General features: G+C 42.3%; 1 protein-coding gene and 3 long non-coding RNA genes across 4 annotated transcripts; 1 reads left to right on the top strand and 3 right to left on the bottom strand.

Annotated features, from left to right (window-relative positions):
* Positions 1–1,566: 1,566 nt before the first annotated feature.
* On the bottom strand, positions 1,567–4,250 carry LOC145419573 (uncharacterized). The gene is made up of 3 exons (XM_080287627.1): positions 4,074–4,250; positions 3,041–3,352; positions 1,567–2,908 (listed from the first exon to the last, which is right to left on the bottom strand). Exons 1-3 carry the CDS (start codon positions 4,108–4,110, stop codon positions 2,856–2,858), a joined length of 402 nt encoding a protein of 133 aa, XP_080143753.1. The 5' UTR covers positions 4,111–4,250; the 3' UTR covers positions 1,567–2,855.
* A 1,413-nt stretch (positions 4,251–5,663) lies between these two features.
* LOC145419571 (uncharacterized) lies at positions 5,664–15,850 on the top strand. Its single transcript, XR_013900864.1, has 2 exons — positions 5,664–6,022; positions 14,411–15,850. It is a non-coding gene; the product is annotated as an uncharacterized LOC145419571 (long non-coding RNA).
* LOC113007434 (uncharacterized) lies at positions 6,087–13,787 on the bottom strand. Its single transcript, XR_013900863.1, has 2 exons — positions 13,636–13,787; positions 6,087–8,596 (listed from the first exon to the last, which is right to left on the bottom strand). It is a non-coding gene; the product is annotated as an uncharacterized LOC113007434 (long non-coding RNA).
* Positions 15,794–17,955, bottom strand: LOC113035356 (uncharacterized). The gene is made up of 3 exons (XR_013900862.1): positions 17,721–17,955; positions 16,335–16,526; positions 15,794–16,012 (listed from the first exon to the last, which is right to left on the bottom strand). It is a non-coding gene; the product is annotated as an uncharacterized LOC113035356 (long non-coding RNA).
* Between the last annotated feature and the right edge of the window lie 1,038 nt (positions 17,956–18,993).

Here is an 18,993-nt window from a genome sequence, read left to right as displayed (position 1 = left end):
TTCCTGTTAAATCCAGAATTCAAAATCCTGCTCCTCACATACAAGGTCTTAAATAATCAGGCCCCATCTTATCTTAATGACCTTGTAGTACCATATCACCCTATTAGAGCACTTCGCTCTCGCTCTGCAGGCCTACTTGTTGTTCCTAGAGTATTTAAAAGTAGAATGGGAGGCAGAGCCTTCAGTTTTCAGGCCCCTCTTCTGTGGAACCAGCTTCCAGTTTGGATTCAGGAGACAGACACTATCTCTACTTTCAAGATTAGGCTTCAAACTGTCACGGTTCTGGGTCCGTTGGACCCAGTATTTTGAGTTTATTATGTTTTGGTTTATTTCTGCTTCATGGATTGTTTTCTTCTCGTAGTGATGATGATGATTATTATTAGTTTCTTGTTTCTGTTTATCCGTGCTTAAGGATTTGTTCTCAGTTATATCTCACGTTTAGTTTAGTTCAGATTCCATGTGTCATTCTGTCTGTCTCTCAGTGTAAAGTCTGCATGCTTGTTTAGTAATTCATGTTTCCTGTTTTATTGTGAAAGTCTTTGTCTTATGTTAGTGTGTGCAGCTTAGCTCCCCCGTCTCGTTAGCCCTGATCTCTCCCAGCTGTGTCTCCCTCCTGTTGGCGATTCCCCCGTTACTACCCTGTGTATATAAGCCCTGTGTTTTCCCATGCTCAGTGTCGCGTCGTACCATCAGTTTTTGCCTGTGTGTTCTTGGTCTCAGTGTTCCGTCCTCACTTTATGTTTGTTTTCCTGCCCGCAATAAAGCTGAGGTTTTTTGAGTTACATTCCATTTTCCGAGTCCTGCATTTGAATCCTCATCTCTGCCTGCCTGCACACAGAGCCTTGACACAAACTTTCCTTTTTGCTAAAGCATATAGTTAGGGCTGGACCAGGTGACCCTGAATCCTCCCTTTGTTATGCTGCAATAGACGTAGGCTGCCGGGGATTCCCATGATGCATTGAGTTTTTCCTTTCCAGTCACCTTTCTCCCTCACTATGTATTAACAGACCTCTCTGCATTGAATCATATCTGTTATTAACCTCTGTCTCTCTTCCACAGCATGTCTTTATCCTGTCTTCCTTCTCTCACCCCAACCAATCACAGCAGATGGCCCCGCCCCTCCCTGAGCCTGGTTCTGCTGGAGGTTTCTTCCTGTTAAAAGGGAGTTTTTCCTTCCCACTGTCGCCAAAGTGCTGCTCATAGGGGGTCATATGATTGTTGGGTTTTTCTCTGTATGTACTATTGTAGGGTCTGCCTTACAATATATACATATATTACATATTTTATAATTATTTTTTTGTTATACATCTAATTTATGTATTCATGTATTACATATATTCACGACCCCCCATCAGGTCACAGAAAGGTCATTGATTGGTCACCTGTGTCACAGGTAGACTGTCATACCAAACCTGTGCAACGTTTCAGGTATTTTCTCCTCACATTTAGATCAGTTCATAGAAATGGATTATTTATGTGTGTGATGAGCTACCTCAGAGACTGTCACGGTCTGGCTGGGGCAGACCGTATGTGTTGCAGGGAAGGACTCAAGCGCAGACCAAAACGTGGTGTGGATTAACAAAACAAGCCGTTTAATAAGGCAAGAAACAAGGGTACAAAATAATAGGGCATGGGTGAAAACTAAACAATAACCTAAACTGGGTGAACTAATAACAAAACATGAAAAACCTTAACCATAATGAACTGACATGGGTACCTGGAGATGAGACATGGATGAGCAGACGACCTGACCAGGAATGACTGAAAGCGCGCGGACTAAATACACACAGGAGGATAATGAGGAAAGTGGGAACACATGAGGAAACAGCTGACACACATGAACATAACGACATGACAAGGGGAGCGTAACATTAACAACATTGAACCTAGGAACACAGGAACCCTTCAAAATAAAACCGGAAATCTAATGAAACGCAGACCTGACAACATAAGACACATAGATAAGAAACACACGAAGCGAAGGGCAAGGGAGACTTCACAGGGTATGACAATACAAGGGGGGAACTGATAAACAGATGCACCTAGGAAACATAATAAGCTAGAACATACACTAACAGCATCAAAAGAACTGAAACTCAAAACACTGGGTCATAAGACCCAGGACTGTGACAGAGACTCTGTTTGACCAGAGTAATAATTCCACATAACTAATTTATTCATTTAATTTATTCAATATTAAAGGACAACCAAACCAGAAACAATAAATGAATGTATTTAAAGTCCATGTTCAAGCATTTTAGTTTTTATTACCCAACAATCATATGACCCCCTATGAGCAGCACTCTGGCAACAGTGGGAAGGAAAAACTCCCTTTTAACAGGAAGAAACCTCCGGCAGAACCAGGCTCAGGGAGGGGCGGGGCCATCTGCTGTGATTGGTTGGATTGATCCATGTTAATGCTGACAGCTCTAATAATAACAAATGATTAAATGCTGATTATTAGAGATAGGTTGATCATATTTAAGATCGAAGCATTAATTAATGGCAGGACTTCTTTGAGCAGTTTTGTAGGAATGGGGTCTAAAAGACACGTTGATGGTTTGGAGGAAGTAATTATTGAAGTTAACTCAGAAAGATCAATTGGAGAAAAAGAGTCTAACTTAACATCAATGTACTGAAAGTAGCTGTAGATAATATTACATCTGTGGGATGATTATTGGTCATTTTTCCTCTAATGGTTTGTGGCACGCCATTTCCTTTCCAGCTTACGAGTTATCTGCCTGAAGCTGTGCGTTTCTGAAAGACGGACAAAAAAGTGGATTTTTTTTTTAGTCTTTATTCAGGAGTGGGAGTTGATTCCTCGGGGGTCGGGATGTGCTTTACAGCTTCCTGTTTTAGTTTCCTTGAGATGTTTCTTCAGCCAATTCGAAAAGATCATCCAGCAAATCTGAGAAGAACCAAAAGTGAGACATTATGAACGAATCCATTCAGCGGCACAGCTTGTACACTTCCGAGGTTGCCATATACAAAGAGGCTTCAGTGTGACGGAGCGATGTGCAGTCCTGCTCCTCATACGTACCCCCATCGTTGGCAGAAGCACTTTGTGGTTTTTCTTCACCTTCTCCTTCCATCGCTGCCCCGCCACCACCGCCAGCTTCAGGGAGCGGCCCTTCAGTGAAGAGACCCTTGAATCCGGACTTCCGCTCCTTCTCATATTCGTCCTCTCTGTTGAAGAGTCCTCCTTTGTCTTCGCCCTTGTCCACCTCCTTCTTTTTGTCCTTGTCGCCTCCTGTCCGTGAGAAGATTCCTCCTCCACCTTTCTTCTTATTCTTGTCTTTGTCTTTGTTCCCTAAATGCAGAGCGCCCTTCACCGCACCCTCCACCGCATCTCCTGTACGAAAAGCACAAGTTTAAAATAATGGGTATACACGACGTTCTTTCCTGCACTTCCACTTCCTGTTCCTCTTCCTCAGTTTCCTTTATAGCCGCAGAATCAGGTGTTGTCCCACTGCGACTCGTATAAAGGCTTTATGGATGTTAAACCATGCCAGGTAACTGTTAATACTGATAATCAGTAATAATCACTCAGCTGAACCCAACGAGAGTAATTTTCCAACTATATTTTCCAGCTCCGGAGGCCATCTTTGAAAAGATGATCTCACTTGAACTTGTGAGATCACAGTGAGCATGTTTGCAATGTCACTGTGTATCGTACTGGTTTAGAAAGGTTGTCCAGTCTCGACTTTGTCATGTAAGCTGTAAAAGTATTTTTCACACATTGAAATCTGAGACAATGCTTGAACATGAAAATATCAAAACTATTAAAGATAAAAGAATTAAACTGTTATTTGTGTTTCTCTCCATCAAAGCGAATCAGGGTCTGTGATGTGTCTGAGCATTATGAAAAAAGCTGTCCTGTTGAGTCCAGTATTTGAGCGCACACTGAAAGAGTTGTTGTTACTGTTGTCTGTGCATCAGCTCAACTAAAAAAACTTAAGTTTGAGTTTCCACCTGACTGCAGCTCCGCCTGCTCCACCAATCAAAGCAGGAGCAGAAAAACGAATCAGCTTCACTTCTTTTCCATTTATCATTATTACTGTTTTTGCACTCACCCACTTTTTTCCCGACAATCCCGGCCAGTTTGTCCATGTCTGTGATTTTCTGTGTTGCTGTGAGGAGACGTTTCCCTTCTCAGGCAGGTGGAGGTGAGACTGGAGCCGGTGACACCTCTCAGGTGTGTTTGCAGACCAGCTCGACCTGTTCCACCTGCTGTGACCTCACAGAAATGTAAAACACAGAGTGTGGTTCTGACAGCTGAACTGCTGTTTGTTGTGCTGCGGTGATGGTTTTGTGCATTCGTTTGGAGCAGTGGTGTCCCAGCAGGACAAATCTAAAAGTAAAGCGCTGTCACAGACATTTTACTCTTTTACTTTACAGCCTGTTGACTTTTTTTTGCCAGTGCTTCATTTTTCATTTACATTTTAATAACCCTGTAGATCCCAACGGTTAACCATTTCCCACACAGCTTGAGCCTTTTCAGCAGATTTCGTAGATATGTGGACATCCACACGTGATTGTGCTGCGTGTCATGTAAACACATGATTTATAGAATATGATGCATAAACAGAATATATGAAGTATTTAAAATGAGCTCAAAGTTCAACACCTGTAGCAGTCGGAATATTCTACTGCAGCATTAATATTTTTACCTTTAATATTTCAACATCATCGTTTATTTGTATAGCACTTTAAAAACACAGCAGGCAGACCAAAGTGCTGAACAACACAAATCAACACAACAAGCAAAATTAAACATACAATAAAACTGAGAAGAAAGGTGTCAGTTTCCTACAGAGTTAAAAGCCGGGAATAAAAATAGGTTTTCAATCTGGATTTAAAGACCTGCACTGATGACGCTTGTCTAATATGGAGGGGAAGCATCGGAGCTGCAATTGAGAACCCTCGTTCTCCTGAGTTTTGGCTGCGACATAGGTACCGACAGCAACAGCTGCTCAGCTGAACGCCACGAGCGAGCAGGAACATGACAGGAGCCGGTGTCACCGGCCTGGGTCTGAAGGATCCAGGGATTTTGAATAAGCATGTGTATTTTTGGTGCTGCTGCCCTTTGTTTCCATGTGTTTGTGTATAGGTGTGTGTGTGGGTGTGACAGAGCACCGGTTCTTCAGGCCTGGTGGGTGTGTCTGCCAGGTGCCAGGTTTAACAGTGTGCGCTGTAGCGCTTTTTGTCCGGTCACTAGCGCCACAGCGTGAAAACTTTAAAATTGACCCAGAAATGTCGCTCCGTTGTTTTGTACATTTTTCATTCTCGAGGAGCTGGAAAAACTTTATCGTTGTCACCGGCATGTTTGGTACCTTAGACTCATCAGAGACAATCACATCCAGGTAAAATAATTTTATTTAATCTACACGCATTTAGGAATTACTTAGCTAATTCAATGGATAATTTCAGTAGGCCGGGTAGGCCACTCACTTCTGTATGGAAAGCGTAGAGCTGCCACCCAGGCAAAAGAAAAATACAAGTGTATCACGTTATAACGTGAAAGGTTTATTGTTCTAACAAGATACTTTTCCTGTTTGAACAACATAATATCACGTTATTACAATATAAATATTATATTGTACAAACAGGAAAAGTATCTTGTTAGAACAATAAACCTTTCACGTTATAACGTGATACACTTGTATTTTTCTTTTGCCTGGGTGGCAGCTCTACGCTTCCGCACTTCTGGCCTACCCGGCCTTTGAAGGACCCGTCCTACGTGGACCAGGTGGGTCGGGTCCTTTGAAGCATGCTGCCCCTGAATTTGGAGAGCATTAGGCTACGCAAAAAGGTCACAAAGCTGAAAACAGGCTTATTTTAGAGTTCACAAAAAAGCTTGTTTACACAGATGAAGTCTATAACGTTTAAGTCTTTTCACAGCGTATTAGAATATTTTACTTAAACTTAATAACCTGAATAATGCTTTGATCTCTTCAACTAATTGGAATTTATATTGGCGCTTTATATCGTACAGAAGATCGTACAATAATAGAAAGGAGAGGTGTCAGGGGTTTAGACATTTGTTCAAAACACAAGTAAGAGAAATGAGACAACTGCAGACCAACTCAGAGAGTAATTAGAAAACGTGCGCACGGGTGAATGTCTCTCTGAGAAGACACCACACCGAGCACAGGCTCGCTGCTTTATTTATAAGGCAAAAATGGGTTACATAGTACTTCCTCTTTTAACAGATGTTGACGAGAGGTTAAGCATTAAATCAACTTATCTGATCTTTCACACACTGGGATAAAAATACAGAAGTATATCATGCTTTATCTGACATCACAGACATTATAGGAAAGAATGCATCATTATATCATGCTGTCAAAACATTTCAAACATTTCAGACACTTAAGTAAGGAATGCATTATGTTCTCTTTAACAATAAACTTGGTTAGCTGATTCTTCAACAATAGGCTTGGTTATGTGAAAATATATGAACACACTAAATATAAGGCACACTTGGTTAGAATATAAGGCCTACTTGATTATATTGTATTATAGAGATTTGGTTATAGTGTATAATGTAGAAAATCTCTTAACATTTCCCTCCTGTTGTTAATATATTTCACATGTTCAATATCAATGCATAGTCACTTGTTAAATCACATTTTCAACTTGCATATCATTCAGTGAAGTATCTAAACATCAGCTCTGTTAAGATTAAGATTATCATAGACATTCTCTACTCTGGTCTCTCTAGTTAGCATATCATACTGGCGAAAGGGATCCTCCATATCTCTCTGGATCAAAACAAAATTTCCTAAAGTACGATTAAACATACTCATCACCATGCGTCTCAGACAAGGGATAATGCAAGCAGCAAAAATGCAAAATAGGAACATCACAGTACATAGGGCCAACAGGCCTTTAATCAGCAAAGATTTCCAGGAGCCGCTCAGCAACCAGTCCCACCAGCCATGCTCATCGGTTACGTAGTCCTGTTGCTGAGCGTCTCTTAGTTGTCTCAGAACATTCAAAGCATTTGTCATGTTTAATGAGTGTATGTTGTCAGGTATGTAAGTACAACATGTCTTGTTGAACAGTACGCAAAGACCTCCTTTCTCTGCAAGAATAAGGTCCAAAGCTACTCGGTGTTGCATGACAGTGATGCGGATTGCATCAATTTCTTCATTCTGTGATTTGTCAATGCGGCTGGAAGCATTCAAAAACAGTCCAAAGCGATAGTCTAAGGTCTCAATTCGTAGTGCGTGTTTTCCTACTCCTGTCCAGGGAAACAGAGCGTGCATTACCTTGTCGCCGGTATTCCAGAGTTTGAATTCCTCTGGCACGTCTGTTCCAAGGATTGAATCATGAGGCTTGATTTCTATATGACGCCTAACTCTGGTCTTGTTGTACACAGATATCTTAAAAGTGTGATCTGAAATGAAGATAGGTGCACAGCATCCTGACCAGTTGGGTGGCAACATAAAGTACGCACGCTGTCCGCACAGCCATGCCATACCTTGTACCCAATAGGTGCCATTTACCTGTTGATTTAGGTTGACTGTCCCATACCCTACTCCTCCATAGGTTGTGTTGCAGTTGTCGGTATGGCCCAGAGGGTGGCGTCCTTGCGCTGACGCTTGGTAGAAGCACAGAGGATGCCATGTCTCTGTATGGGTCATAAAAACAGGGAAAGGGACAGAAGCATTTCTGTTTTTTACTGTCATATCTACCCAGAATTTGTCGTCACAGATTCCATCCTTCTTCAGGCCTTTTGCACCTAGGAGTGAAGCTGTCATGCCGATTGTAAAGTGTTGTCTTCCAATGCTGGCGAAACTTGCTGCACATTCACTTTGCACGTGACTGTCCATTTTGCGACCATATATGGTGGGGTAGACTGAAGTTGAAGGCATGTGAGAACAGACATAACATTCTTTTTCATCTATGGTGTTGTGTAGGTATCGGTACCAGGCATTGTTCATCCAAGGGTGAATGTGATCTTGGGTCATCTCAGTTAGATGGGAGTTGTCATGGGTCCACCTCTTGAGACGGGGAATAGTTGGTGTTATTCCTGCGGGCTCTTCCAGGTATCAGCCAGAGGAGCATCACCCCTAAGATGACACCGGCCACCAGACAGATCAGGCGGCACATGAACCGTTTCCGTTGAAAGTGACAAGCACTTAAGCATAGCAGCTTTGGGGCTGGGGCTGGTGGCTCTTCTTCTTCTAGATTCATCATGCTGGCTCTCTGCATTCTAGGCGTCCCCGGTGTTGTCATTGGTTCCTCTCTTTGGTGGGATGGGTCACTCTTTATTATGTGTTTGTTCTTCAGGGCGACCAGGCACACCTGAGCTCCAAGTGAGGAGACCACTGGCGAGAAGGTAAAGGGCGGGGTATACCCAATCAGCCCTTCCCTTCACCAGGGGATCACTTGAGAGTCGGGGGAACCGGCATCTTATTGTGGTGCAAACACTTTCTTCACGTGACTTTGATGGATCCAAGAAGGTCTTTCAGCGATTTTACAAGCTGTTGGTGTAGTAAGCAGCACCTGATGGGGACCCTCCCACCTCGGAGCACTCCAGTTTTTCCGCTGGAGGACTTTAATCAGAATCCAATCACCGGGGTTCAACCTGCAAGAGACTGGAGATAGATCACTCGGCAGTTGATTGTTTAAAATCACTTCTTTATTTACAAACAGTTTTGTCATCCATTCTGCCATTGTTGTTTCTGCAATAGATTTATTAATTGGCTCGCTCGTTATGGGGAGAGGGAAGTGTCTGCCATGTACAACTTCAAATGGCGTTAGACCACCTGCTCCTTGAGTTATTCTCATCCATAACTTAACTAAGCTTAGACATTCAGGCCATGGTTTTTTAGTTTCTTCCATACATTTTCTCAATCTTTGTTTAATTGTGCCGTTAGTTCTCTCGACTAATCCTGCACTTTGTGGATGATAAGAACAATGATGTTTTATGCTGAAGCCTAGAGCTTCAGAAACTTTACTTATCACTTCATTTACAAAATGTGTGCCATTGTCTGATCTTATCAGAGATGGAATGCCATATGTTGGAATGAAATGGTTGCACAAACATTTTGCTACTGAAATTGCATCTGCTTTTTTCACTGGGTATATTTCTGGCCACTTGGAAAATACATCTATTATCACAAGTGCATACTTGGAGGATTGAGATTCATTTAGTTCTATAAAATCCATGTGGATAGTATGGAATGGGTGTGGCGGTTTAGGGAACCGGCCTCGCTTTGGTCGTAAATTACCTTGAGCATTGTGTTTTTGGCAAATCATGCATGTTCTAATAAACTCTTTTGCTGAACTTTCAAAATTTTTTGTATAGAACTGTTTATTGAGTATATTAATCATTCCACCCGTTGACACATGCGTTCTGCCATGTGTCACTAATGCAGCAGTTTTATGCAAATTTTTCGGAAGTACTGGTTTGCCATTACACATCATGAGATTGTCTTTTAATTCTGCTCCATCTTTCAACCAAGATTTTTGTTCACTCAGCGATGCTGTTTTCTGTGCATCTGCTAGTATTTCTAATGGTATTAAATCTATGGTTTCTGTTGTTAAAACATCAATGTGTTTTTCTGCAGCTGCTTTGGCTGCTTTGTCAGCAAAATTATTTCCTCTTGTTATTTCTGTGTCATCCTTTTGATGGGCTGCACATTTGCATAGTGCTAATTCTTTTGGCAACGTTATTACTTCTAATAGCTCTTTTAGAAGGTTTGCATGTTGAACTGGGTTGCCTGAGGACGTTGTCATTCCTCTGTTATGCCATATTTTTGCAAAGTGATGAACTGCTGAATAGACATATTGGCTGTCTGTGTGTATATTGACACTTTGACCTTTGTACAGTGTACATGCTCTGATGACTGCGGTCAATTCTGCGCTTTGAGCAGAGTTTGAGGAACTGAGAGCTTTTGCCTCTACCACTTCATCAACAGTTGTGACCGCGTAACCCACACAATTTCTACCGTAAATATCTTTTGACGCTGAGCCGTCCACAAAAACATTACTGAAACTGCTCTGGGGGGAACTGTGTATATCATTGCGAGGCTTTGTGTCTTCCTCTAATTTTTTAATGCAACAATGTTGTTCTCCATCCAGAGGGGTCGGCAAAAGTGTGCTTGGGTTTAGCTGGCCACACTTCTCTATTGTGATATGTGATTGCGAAAGTAAAATCCCCACATAAGAAAGTTGTCTGGCATGTGTGAGGAAAGAGAGATTTGCTTGGAGCAAAATAGAGGTCACAGCATGTGGGACTTTAATGATCAACTTATGTCCCAAAACAATGTCTGCACATTTTTTAACTGCCTCTGCTGCTGCTGCGCACGCCTGAACACAGGTAGGTAATCCAGCAGCTACAGAGTCAAGTTTGCATGAGTAGAAAGCTAATGGGCGTTGTTTTTCTCCAAAAGCTTGAGTTAACACTGCTTTCATGTACCCTCCTGCACCATCAACATGGAGAATGAACTGTCTTTCATAGTCAGGTAAAGCTAAGACGGTACATGTCTGCAATGCTATTTTTAAATCAACAAAAGCTTTTTCTGCATCTGGGGTCCATTGTATTTTGTCTTTTAATGCTAGGTCTTTACCATAAATGAGGTTCTGTAGTGGCTGGGCCAGCAGTGCATACTCTGGAATCCAGCATCTACAGAAATTGCACAGACCTAAATAACTCATCATTTGTTGTTTAGTAATTGGCTTTGGAGCATTTTGTACAGCTACTTTTCTGCTGTCTAACAGCTGTCTGCCTTGTCCTGTTAGTTTGTGGCCAAGGTATGTCACTTCCTGGCTCCACAACTGCAATTTATGCTGTGATACCTTATGGCCTTGCTCTGCGAGATGTTGCAAAACTGTCAGTGTGTTTGTTTTGCACTCATCCTGTGTATGGCCTGTAATCAATATATCATCTACATACAACAGAAATTGCCCTGGAGCAGGAAGGGAGCAAGATGACATTGATTTTCTCAAAGCCTCAGCATAAAGAGTGGGGCTATTCTGGAATCCTTGAGGCAACCTTGTATAAGTATACTTTTGATTGTTAAAGGTGAATCCGAATAGCTTCTGTGAGTCAGGGTGTAGAGGCACAGAGAAGAAAGCATTGGACAAGTCTATTACAGAGAACCACTGTTCTTTCGGCGTTATTTGATTTAAAATTGTGTGTGGATTTGCAACCACCGGAGGTATTTGCTCTGTTACCTCGTTTATTGCTCTTAGATCATGAACTAGGCGATATTTTCCTGTATTAGCCTTTTTTACTGGAAAAATTGGTGTATTACACGTGGCTTCATTAGTTTTCACGAGAATACCTGCTTTTTGCATATCTGCTATGACTGGTCCAATTCCTTCTCTCGCCTCTGCACTCAAAGGATATTGTGGTTTCACAGGCCTATATGTGGTTGTAGTTTTCACCACTACTGGATCTGCTTCTTTTATTAGGCCTACGTCTGTGGGTCCTTGAGACCATAATGTTTGTGGTAGCTTTTCTAGTTCAGGATGTGTTTCAACTGTTAACACTTGTCATTCGTCTTGCTCTGTTGTGGCTAAATGTGTAGCCGGTGTGGCTGTCACCGGCCAACACAGCGTGAGTCTCATGCACCCTGTTCTACGGCCTTTTTGCCAGCCCTCACACTCTGTTTTGTCATATCTGTCCATTTCTACATTTCTCAGCACTGTGCCTAACTCAGACCAAGGTGTTTGGTCGTTGCATGCAACAGAGACATGAGGGTTCAACATTTTATTTATGCGTTGCACTGCATCTGTCTGCAACACTGAGCATACTGCATTGCCACTCTGTGTTACATACAGGTGTTGTAGGACTAGTTTTTGTTGTCCTGAGAAAGCTATGAAGCCTGTCTCTGGGTCAATCATAAAAACTCCTTCTGTTTTTTCTTTCTGTTTATGCACTTTAACTGCATGCTCAGCATATTGCAGGGCGTCAGGCAGAGTGCCTGTGTTTTGTGTCACCCAGTGTTTGTCTACGTGTGTTTTTATTTTGGGCATTAGGCCATTCAGGAAGGCATTTTTTAATTGTTGTTGAAAAGCAGACTGTGGATTTGGATCGTAATTCAGTCCTGAATTTTGCCCGAAAACAGGACGTAAGCGATCCAGATAGTCTGATGCTGTCTCTCCTTCCTTTTGTTTGCACTCTCCTATTTTTCCATAATCTGGCCTTGGGGCTAAATTGATTTCTATTCTGCCGTACAAGTCATTCATTTGTTGATCTAACTGAGGAGTATCTGGCCCTAGGACATCACCGTTTTGGTCGTTTCCTGTGTAGGCTCCTCTAACTCTAGGAAAACGTAAACCTAATAAATCTTGAAGAACTTGGAGCATCTCATGACCATTCAAACCCCAACCTCTACGAATCAACTCTACTGCATGTCGCCACTGTTGAAAACCTTCATTAAGGGGTGGGACATCTTTTAGCACATTCTCTCTGTCCTTATGGGACCAGGGTCTGAATGCGTATATCAGAGGTTCTCCATCTATTGGTATGATTCCTTGGGCGTCTACGGGCCCACTGGGTTGCCCATACCTAGGATTTGATAAGGCAACCATTGGAAACTGACCTACAGTTCCTTCTTTTTTGTAGTGATTATGTTTAGTCATAAAATTAAGCTGATGTTTTGCCTCAGCATAGGGATCTGGAGCAAAAGGGTTGTGAGGAGAGATTACAGGAAGCGGTGACGCAGGGGTTGGTGCAGCTGCTGCTGCTGCTGCTGTGTGTGTGGGCTGAGAGGAAGGTGCATAAGGAGGGGGGTTTTTTTCCTCTCCTGCAGCTCTCTGTTTATCTTTATTTTCTTGTTTTTGGGCACGTTTAGCACTGCGTTTATCATTTTCTGCTTCCCATGCTTTGAAAAGTCGCCATTCTGCTACACGTTTTGCTTTTTTCTGTTGACTTTTTTCCTCAAATAGTTCTTTTTGCAAAGCAGCTTTTAAAGCAGTTATTGACTCTTGATTGCATTTGCCTTGCCAGGCTGGACAATAAATTTTATGTGGATTTCTCCACCTATTTGCACTGACTTTTCCTGCATTTTGACAGTTTCTTTCAAGCTTTTCTTCATCTGCTGTTAATTTTACTTTAGTTTTAGAATTACCCATTTTGAACTGATTACGTCAGAACTGTGACACCTTCTTTGGCATGCAAAAGTGAGAATGGGTTTTCAATAACAGCCTTCTACTCACTTGCTATTCGAGTGAGCGGTTATTGATTTTACGTGATGACGCACAACCCTTTTTCCACTTTAACCAATACGTGAGTGTACACAGGAAAACAGTTTGAGAAGTGGTTCGACCGCTTATTGGGTCGTAAAAACAACTCACTCCTCTATTTCAACACAAACAAAGCGCGTTTTTATAATTTTTATTGAGATTTTCCATAGGCCTATTTCATGTAACCTTCAACCTGTTCTGTTGCAGCCACTCCTAGAGTGACCGGAACTCGTTCCGTTACAGCTGCTACCCAGAGCAACCGGAACTTTTAATAGCGATTTCTAGAATATCGCTCTTGCCTGTTGTCTCCTTAAGTCCCTCTCTGGACTATGAGATCTGTCGGCGCTCACCAGGCTTACACTATTTTAAAGGAAAATCTCAATATCAACGTATTTTAACGCTTGATGGAATGCAGTGTTTCATATTCACCTTACTGTGGCGCTGCGTTTTTGGGTCCGGTTCATCTGGTCCTGGCGCCGTGGGGCCTGTATAAGACGCTGACCGGAGGTCGAATTCCACGCTCCCGGTTTTTCTTTTGCTGTGCACAGACTCTTTTCCAGCGCAGGCGTCACGACGTCAGGATCCGATGAAGACCGTCTGTTGGAAAACTAGACGTTAAAAATAACAGTCAGTTCTCCGGCTCGAAGGACCAATTAAATGTCAGGGGTTTAGACATTTGTTCAAAACACAAGTAAGAGAAATGAGACAACTGCAGACCAACTCAGAGAGTAATTAGAAAACGTGCGCACGGGTGAATGTCTCTCTGAGAAGACACCACACCGAGCACAGGCTCGCTGCTTTATTTATAAGGCAAAAATGGGTTACATAGTACTTCCTCTTTTAACAGATGTTGACGAGAGGTTAAGCATTAAATCAACTTATCTGATCTTTCACACACTGGGATAAAAATACAGAAGTATATCATGCTTTATCTGACATCACAGACATTATAGGAAAGAATGCATCATTATATCATGCTGTCAAAACATTTCAAACATTTCAGACACTTAAGTAAGGAATGCATTATGTTCTCTTTAACAATAAACTTGGTTAGCTGATTCTTCAACAATAGGCTTGGTTATGTGAAAATATATGAACACACTAAATATAAGGCACACTTGGTTAGAATATAAGGCCTACTTGATTATATTGTATTATAGAGATTTGGTTATAGTGTATAATGTAGAAAATCTCTTAACAAGAGGAAATTAGGACAGGAGGTCTAAGGCCTCTGTCCTAATTAGTTATTACAGCAGTGAGCTTGAACTCTGTGTCTAATACTGAGCTTCAGTAAAGATTCAAGCTGCAGTTATTTATATTTCCTCACCTTAAATCTTCACTCAAAGACAAGTAAGTATCTTTGACAGTGTATATACAGATGTGTTATATATAAGAGACAAATATTGTTCTTTTAATATGTTGGCATCACTAAATTTGGCTCAGTGCTTACATATATGTGTAAAAAGCAAATGTAGGAGCTGTGATAACTGTGTCTGATAGAATGAAGAGTCGACTGATATATGAAATATTCCTTTATTGGGTGAGAAAATCAGACCATGTCATAACTGCTTTAACCAATTCACACTACAGCCTGGGTTTGCCTCTTATCTGTATTTAATTTTAATAACTGTACAGTACTCTGTTTTTGGTAACTATGGTCTTTGATGTAAATATTAAAAAAAAAAGTGTATGTTTCTGTTCTGTGTCCTGTTTGTTTGTATATTTGTTTTTATTGCTGTTGTTACAACCAAATCTCCCCCTGTGGGACAATTAAAGGATTATTCTTTAAGTCATACAGAATAGATATCAGAGCCTTAAACAGGCTGACGTCTGCTAAATGGGTCAAACTGGGCAGAAAGTCTACAAACACATAACATCCTTATAGAATATGATGTAACACTATAGATCAACTTAGCTCAGAATATATAAAGCATATAAACAATTACAGCAATATGATGCAACAAACACAGCAGCTACTGATCCAAAATACTCAAAGCTTCATAGAACTGAAACCAACATTTATTTTAGCTCCATTCTGCTGCTGATACAGACTTTAGGTTTCTGAACATTAAACTTGTTGCTGCCTTTCATAGTGTGTAACTTGAAGGCCCTGAGTACTCTGAGTACTTTCTCCCACACTGGAAACACTGGGATGATCACATTATGTGAACATTACCTAATAAGACTGATTCAGGACAGACAATTAGTTATGTTAAACTTTCCTAGCAGTCCTTCACAAACAGGGAACAGTCTGTCTATTCTCTCCATCTGTCAGCTGCTGCTGGCTCTTCCTCCTCCTCTTCCTCACACACTGCTGAGTTTGTCCTGGTGGATCATCAGGGCTGCAAAGCCTCACAGATGATGTGCAGCAGTGGGTCCCTCAGTCTATACACCTGAGCCATCCTTCAAATCCGGGGAAATGAAGGACGCATTTATCGGCCGCATTTGGAGCAGCCTTCGTCATGTCGCTGTGACGTAATCGGCCTACAGATGCGGCCTCAGGAGGATGCAGACCCTGATTTGGGACACTGCTTAAATCTGACTAAACAAATAAAGCAGGAAGTAATGCACACTGGTGACAAAGCTCTTTTAATTGTGCCTGTTTATTAAGGCAAACAATATAATGATAATAATCATAAAACAATCAGACGGAAGAATTTGAATTTTCTGCTGAACATGAAGTGAAAGAAGATAAAACACAGCAAACATGATATGATGTAGTCATCTCAGGAGGCTGCAGGTGGAGGTTTGATGGGGCTGAAGGAGGTTTTCTATTTAAATAACCCGCCAACGACGTTCCCCAGACCTGAGAGAGAAACGAGAAATTAATATCAGACAAACACAGATGGAGCCGTCTCTGAAGCTGCAGTTCCTCCCACGTCCAGCAGAGGCAGCAGCGAGTCGACTCCCACACACTGACCTCTGTGGATATTTTCCTCTTTCATAACACCTGTACAGGTTTGATTTTTTTGGATGATAACGTGACAGGGTGCCATCAAATTCAAAATGAAATCATATCAAATTTAAATATTTGGTCTAAATCAGCTTTCTGCTTTCATCCTGCACGATGCCAAGTCACATGTAAACACAAAATGTTTAAAAATGCTGCTCCATTAGGCAGCGCTCACCTCCTCCACCTCCTCCACCTCCCTGACCCTCGTTTTTGTTTCCACCGTCGAATGACAGCACGTCATCGATGTTGAGACCTCCTCCTCCTCCTCCTCCTCCTTCCTTCTTCTTCTCACCCTCCTGGCCACCCTTCTGCCCCTTCTGTGCGTATGCACTCATGCCCTTCTTCACTGCACCCTCCACCACCTTACCTGCACAACAAACAGCGTTTAGGCATCCTCACCTGAAGGGCTCTCACCATCACATTTATATGTACTGATTATTACTGCTTATTTCTACTTTCAGCGTGAGCTATTTCATCTGTACTTGGCCATCTGCAACCTGCCGACACAGCTCCACAGCCACAGATGGAAGAAAGGTCAGGGAAGGCAGAGGGAAGAAACAGGAGCCACGGCCGCTGAAAGGTGAACCGTGTCTGTGCGTGTAGTGCTGCTAGTTTGTGGTGACCCTACTTTTGGAGACATGCTGAGCAGCTCGGTGGCCTCAGCTCGCTCTCTAAAGCTTCTGGCCTCACGTTAGCGTTGCTGTGGAAGGGTACGCGTGGACCAGTTTCCTCTTTTTGTGTGTGCAGTACCTGATGGGCGGTGTGGGCGTGCGTGACGTGGGCGTGTACCTGCTGTGCTTCGTGTCTGCTCCCTGAGCTTCAGCGGCTGAGTTTGCAGAACAGGCTGAACAACGACGGCCGAGTGCGATAATTACACTTACTTTGCATTGACGTTTCTATGACAACATGATTGATTGCACTGTAAACAAGGCCGCCCTCACCGACACGGCCGTGTGGAAATTCCTGTCAGTTTCACGCAGGAATGTGGACGGACAAACCGGGGAACTGTCGGTGTTGGTGTTTGCATCGATGTTGTTGCACACCTCATCTTCTCAACAAAGTCCAAAAATTACGTTAAATATTTAAATTTTTTTTACTGCAGGCTGAAAATGAAATGACTGCTCATTCATAAAGTCTGTGATTTAGTATCAGACAGTGTTATCGCTTCCTGGTTGTGAGTCTGAACTAAAGTGTGAGTGCTCAGTCAGCTGATCGCCACACAACATTTTATCCATTTTTCTGTTTTTGCTTAAAGAGCAAAAGGATTTTAAAAAGCGTGGACAGTTTAGATAACCACAGAAAAAGTAAGATAATCATAATCATGATAATAGAATGAAACATCAAAATAAACAGAGGTCGTAAGTTTACATTTCTAATGAAGAGATTCAACTCAACTGTTATGACCTAATTAAAAATCTTTCATTTTAGCTTCATACTTTGAACCTTTTGAAGGAAACTCTCTGAGGTTTGAAGCTGTTGCAGACAGCAGAATAAAAACTCTTCTCTTCTTTGAAATAATATTTAAAGCTGATGAAATCTGAGAGATTTTCCTCAAACTCACCGGCTTGCTGTCCCAAAGCACGCGCAATCCCATCATTTCCCCCGGGTTTGCCACCGAAGTCTGCCATGACTGCTGCCGCCCGGAGTGTGTTTGTGGATGCTGAAGCATCTGTCTTATACAGGAGGGTGCGCTCGTCCCCTCAGGTGACGGGATACGAGCGCCCCTCCCGCCCTGCTGAGGTGAGGCTGCCGCACAGGGCTGACCTGTCACACAGGTTTGAGGCCAGGCGGCAGCATCATTTATCTATTATATTATGTATACAGTGTCAGCTCACGACAACTGCTGTTGTGGTTGGTTACTTCAGACTTTTAATAAAAGACCTGCTCAAACAGGAACGGTAATTTGAGAAGATGGCAGCACTGAGGTGGAATACACCTGTGATGGTGGGAGTCCAACAGGTGACTGAACAGTTTCCTCTAGATGAGAGACGAGTGCAAACCTCGCTCATAAATCATTTGTAGACTATGAATGTGAGCAAAACAGCATGAGTCAAGTCAAGTTGGCTTTATTGTCACTTCAACCATGTACAGTTAGTACACAGTGAAGCGAAACAACGTTCCTCCGGGACCAAGGTGCTACATGCAACATAAATTAACAGAAAACACTAAACTAGCTAACTAAGAGGCCTAGTTAGCTGGCTAGCAGAGGCAAGACAGACTGGCCTAACATAAATGAACAAAAACTATCTAACTATCTAAGGAAGACTTTTTTTGTTAAGAGACAGCAAAGTGCACGTGCAAATGTGCAAACAAGAGCAACAAAGTGACAGTGTGACAAAAAAACACAACGTAACATAATAATAAGGTTTTGTAGGTGAAATGCAGAGATCTGTTTGGGCTCTTCTGCCTGACAGGTGGCAGGTGTGCTCCCTGAGACCGAATGAGGAGTTAATATGCAGCTGAAGCTCCTCTATGGCTGACGCAGTCTGAGGGAGGAGCTCCGCTGCCCTGCAGGGTGGAGTTGATGAGCTTCAGGCTCATCCCAACGATGCTCCAGCCGACGAAACTTCGTAATGACTCAGTGTTTAACATGGCAGAGCTGAAGTGACTGAATCTTCATGTTTTGACAAATGTGAAGAGTCTCCTGCTCTGTGTGTGTGTGTGTTCTAAAAGCCCTGCATGAGTCACGCTGTATTATTTATGTTCATAATAAGCTCGTTGACAAAGAGCTTTTTCACAGGACTCCGGGGTTAATCAGGTCAACAGGACATCATCACGTGGGTACCTGCAACATCCCAGGCCTCAGTTCGTTGATGGAAACTCAAAGATTTATT

Source organism: Astatotilapia calliptera, chromosome 13 (assembly GCF_964374335.1).
Source record: "Astatotilapia calliptera chromosome 13, fAstCal68.1, whole genome shotgun sequence".
Classification (NCBI taxonomy): domain Eukaryota; kingdom Metazoa; phylum Chordata; class Actinopteri; order Cichliformes; family Cichlidae; genus Astatotilapia; species Astatotilapia calliptera.
The sequence above is the reverse complement of the archived record's forward strand: the minus strand, read 5'-3'. Positions and strand labels throughout refer to the sequence as shown.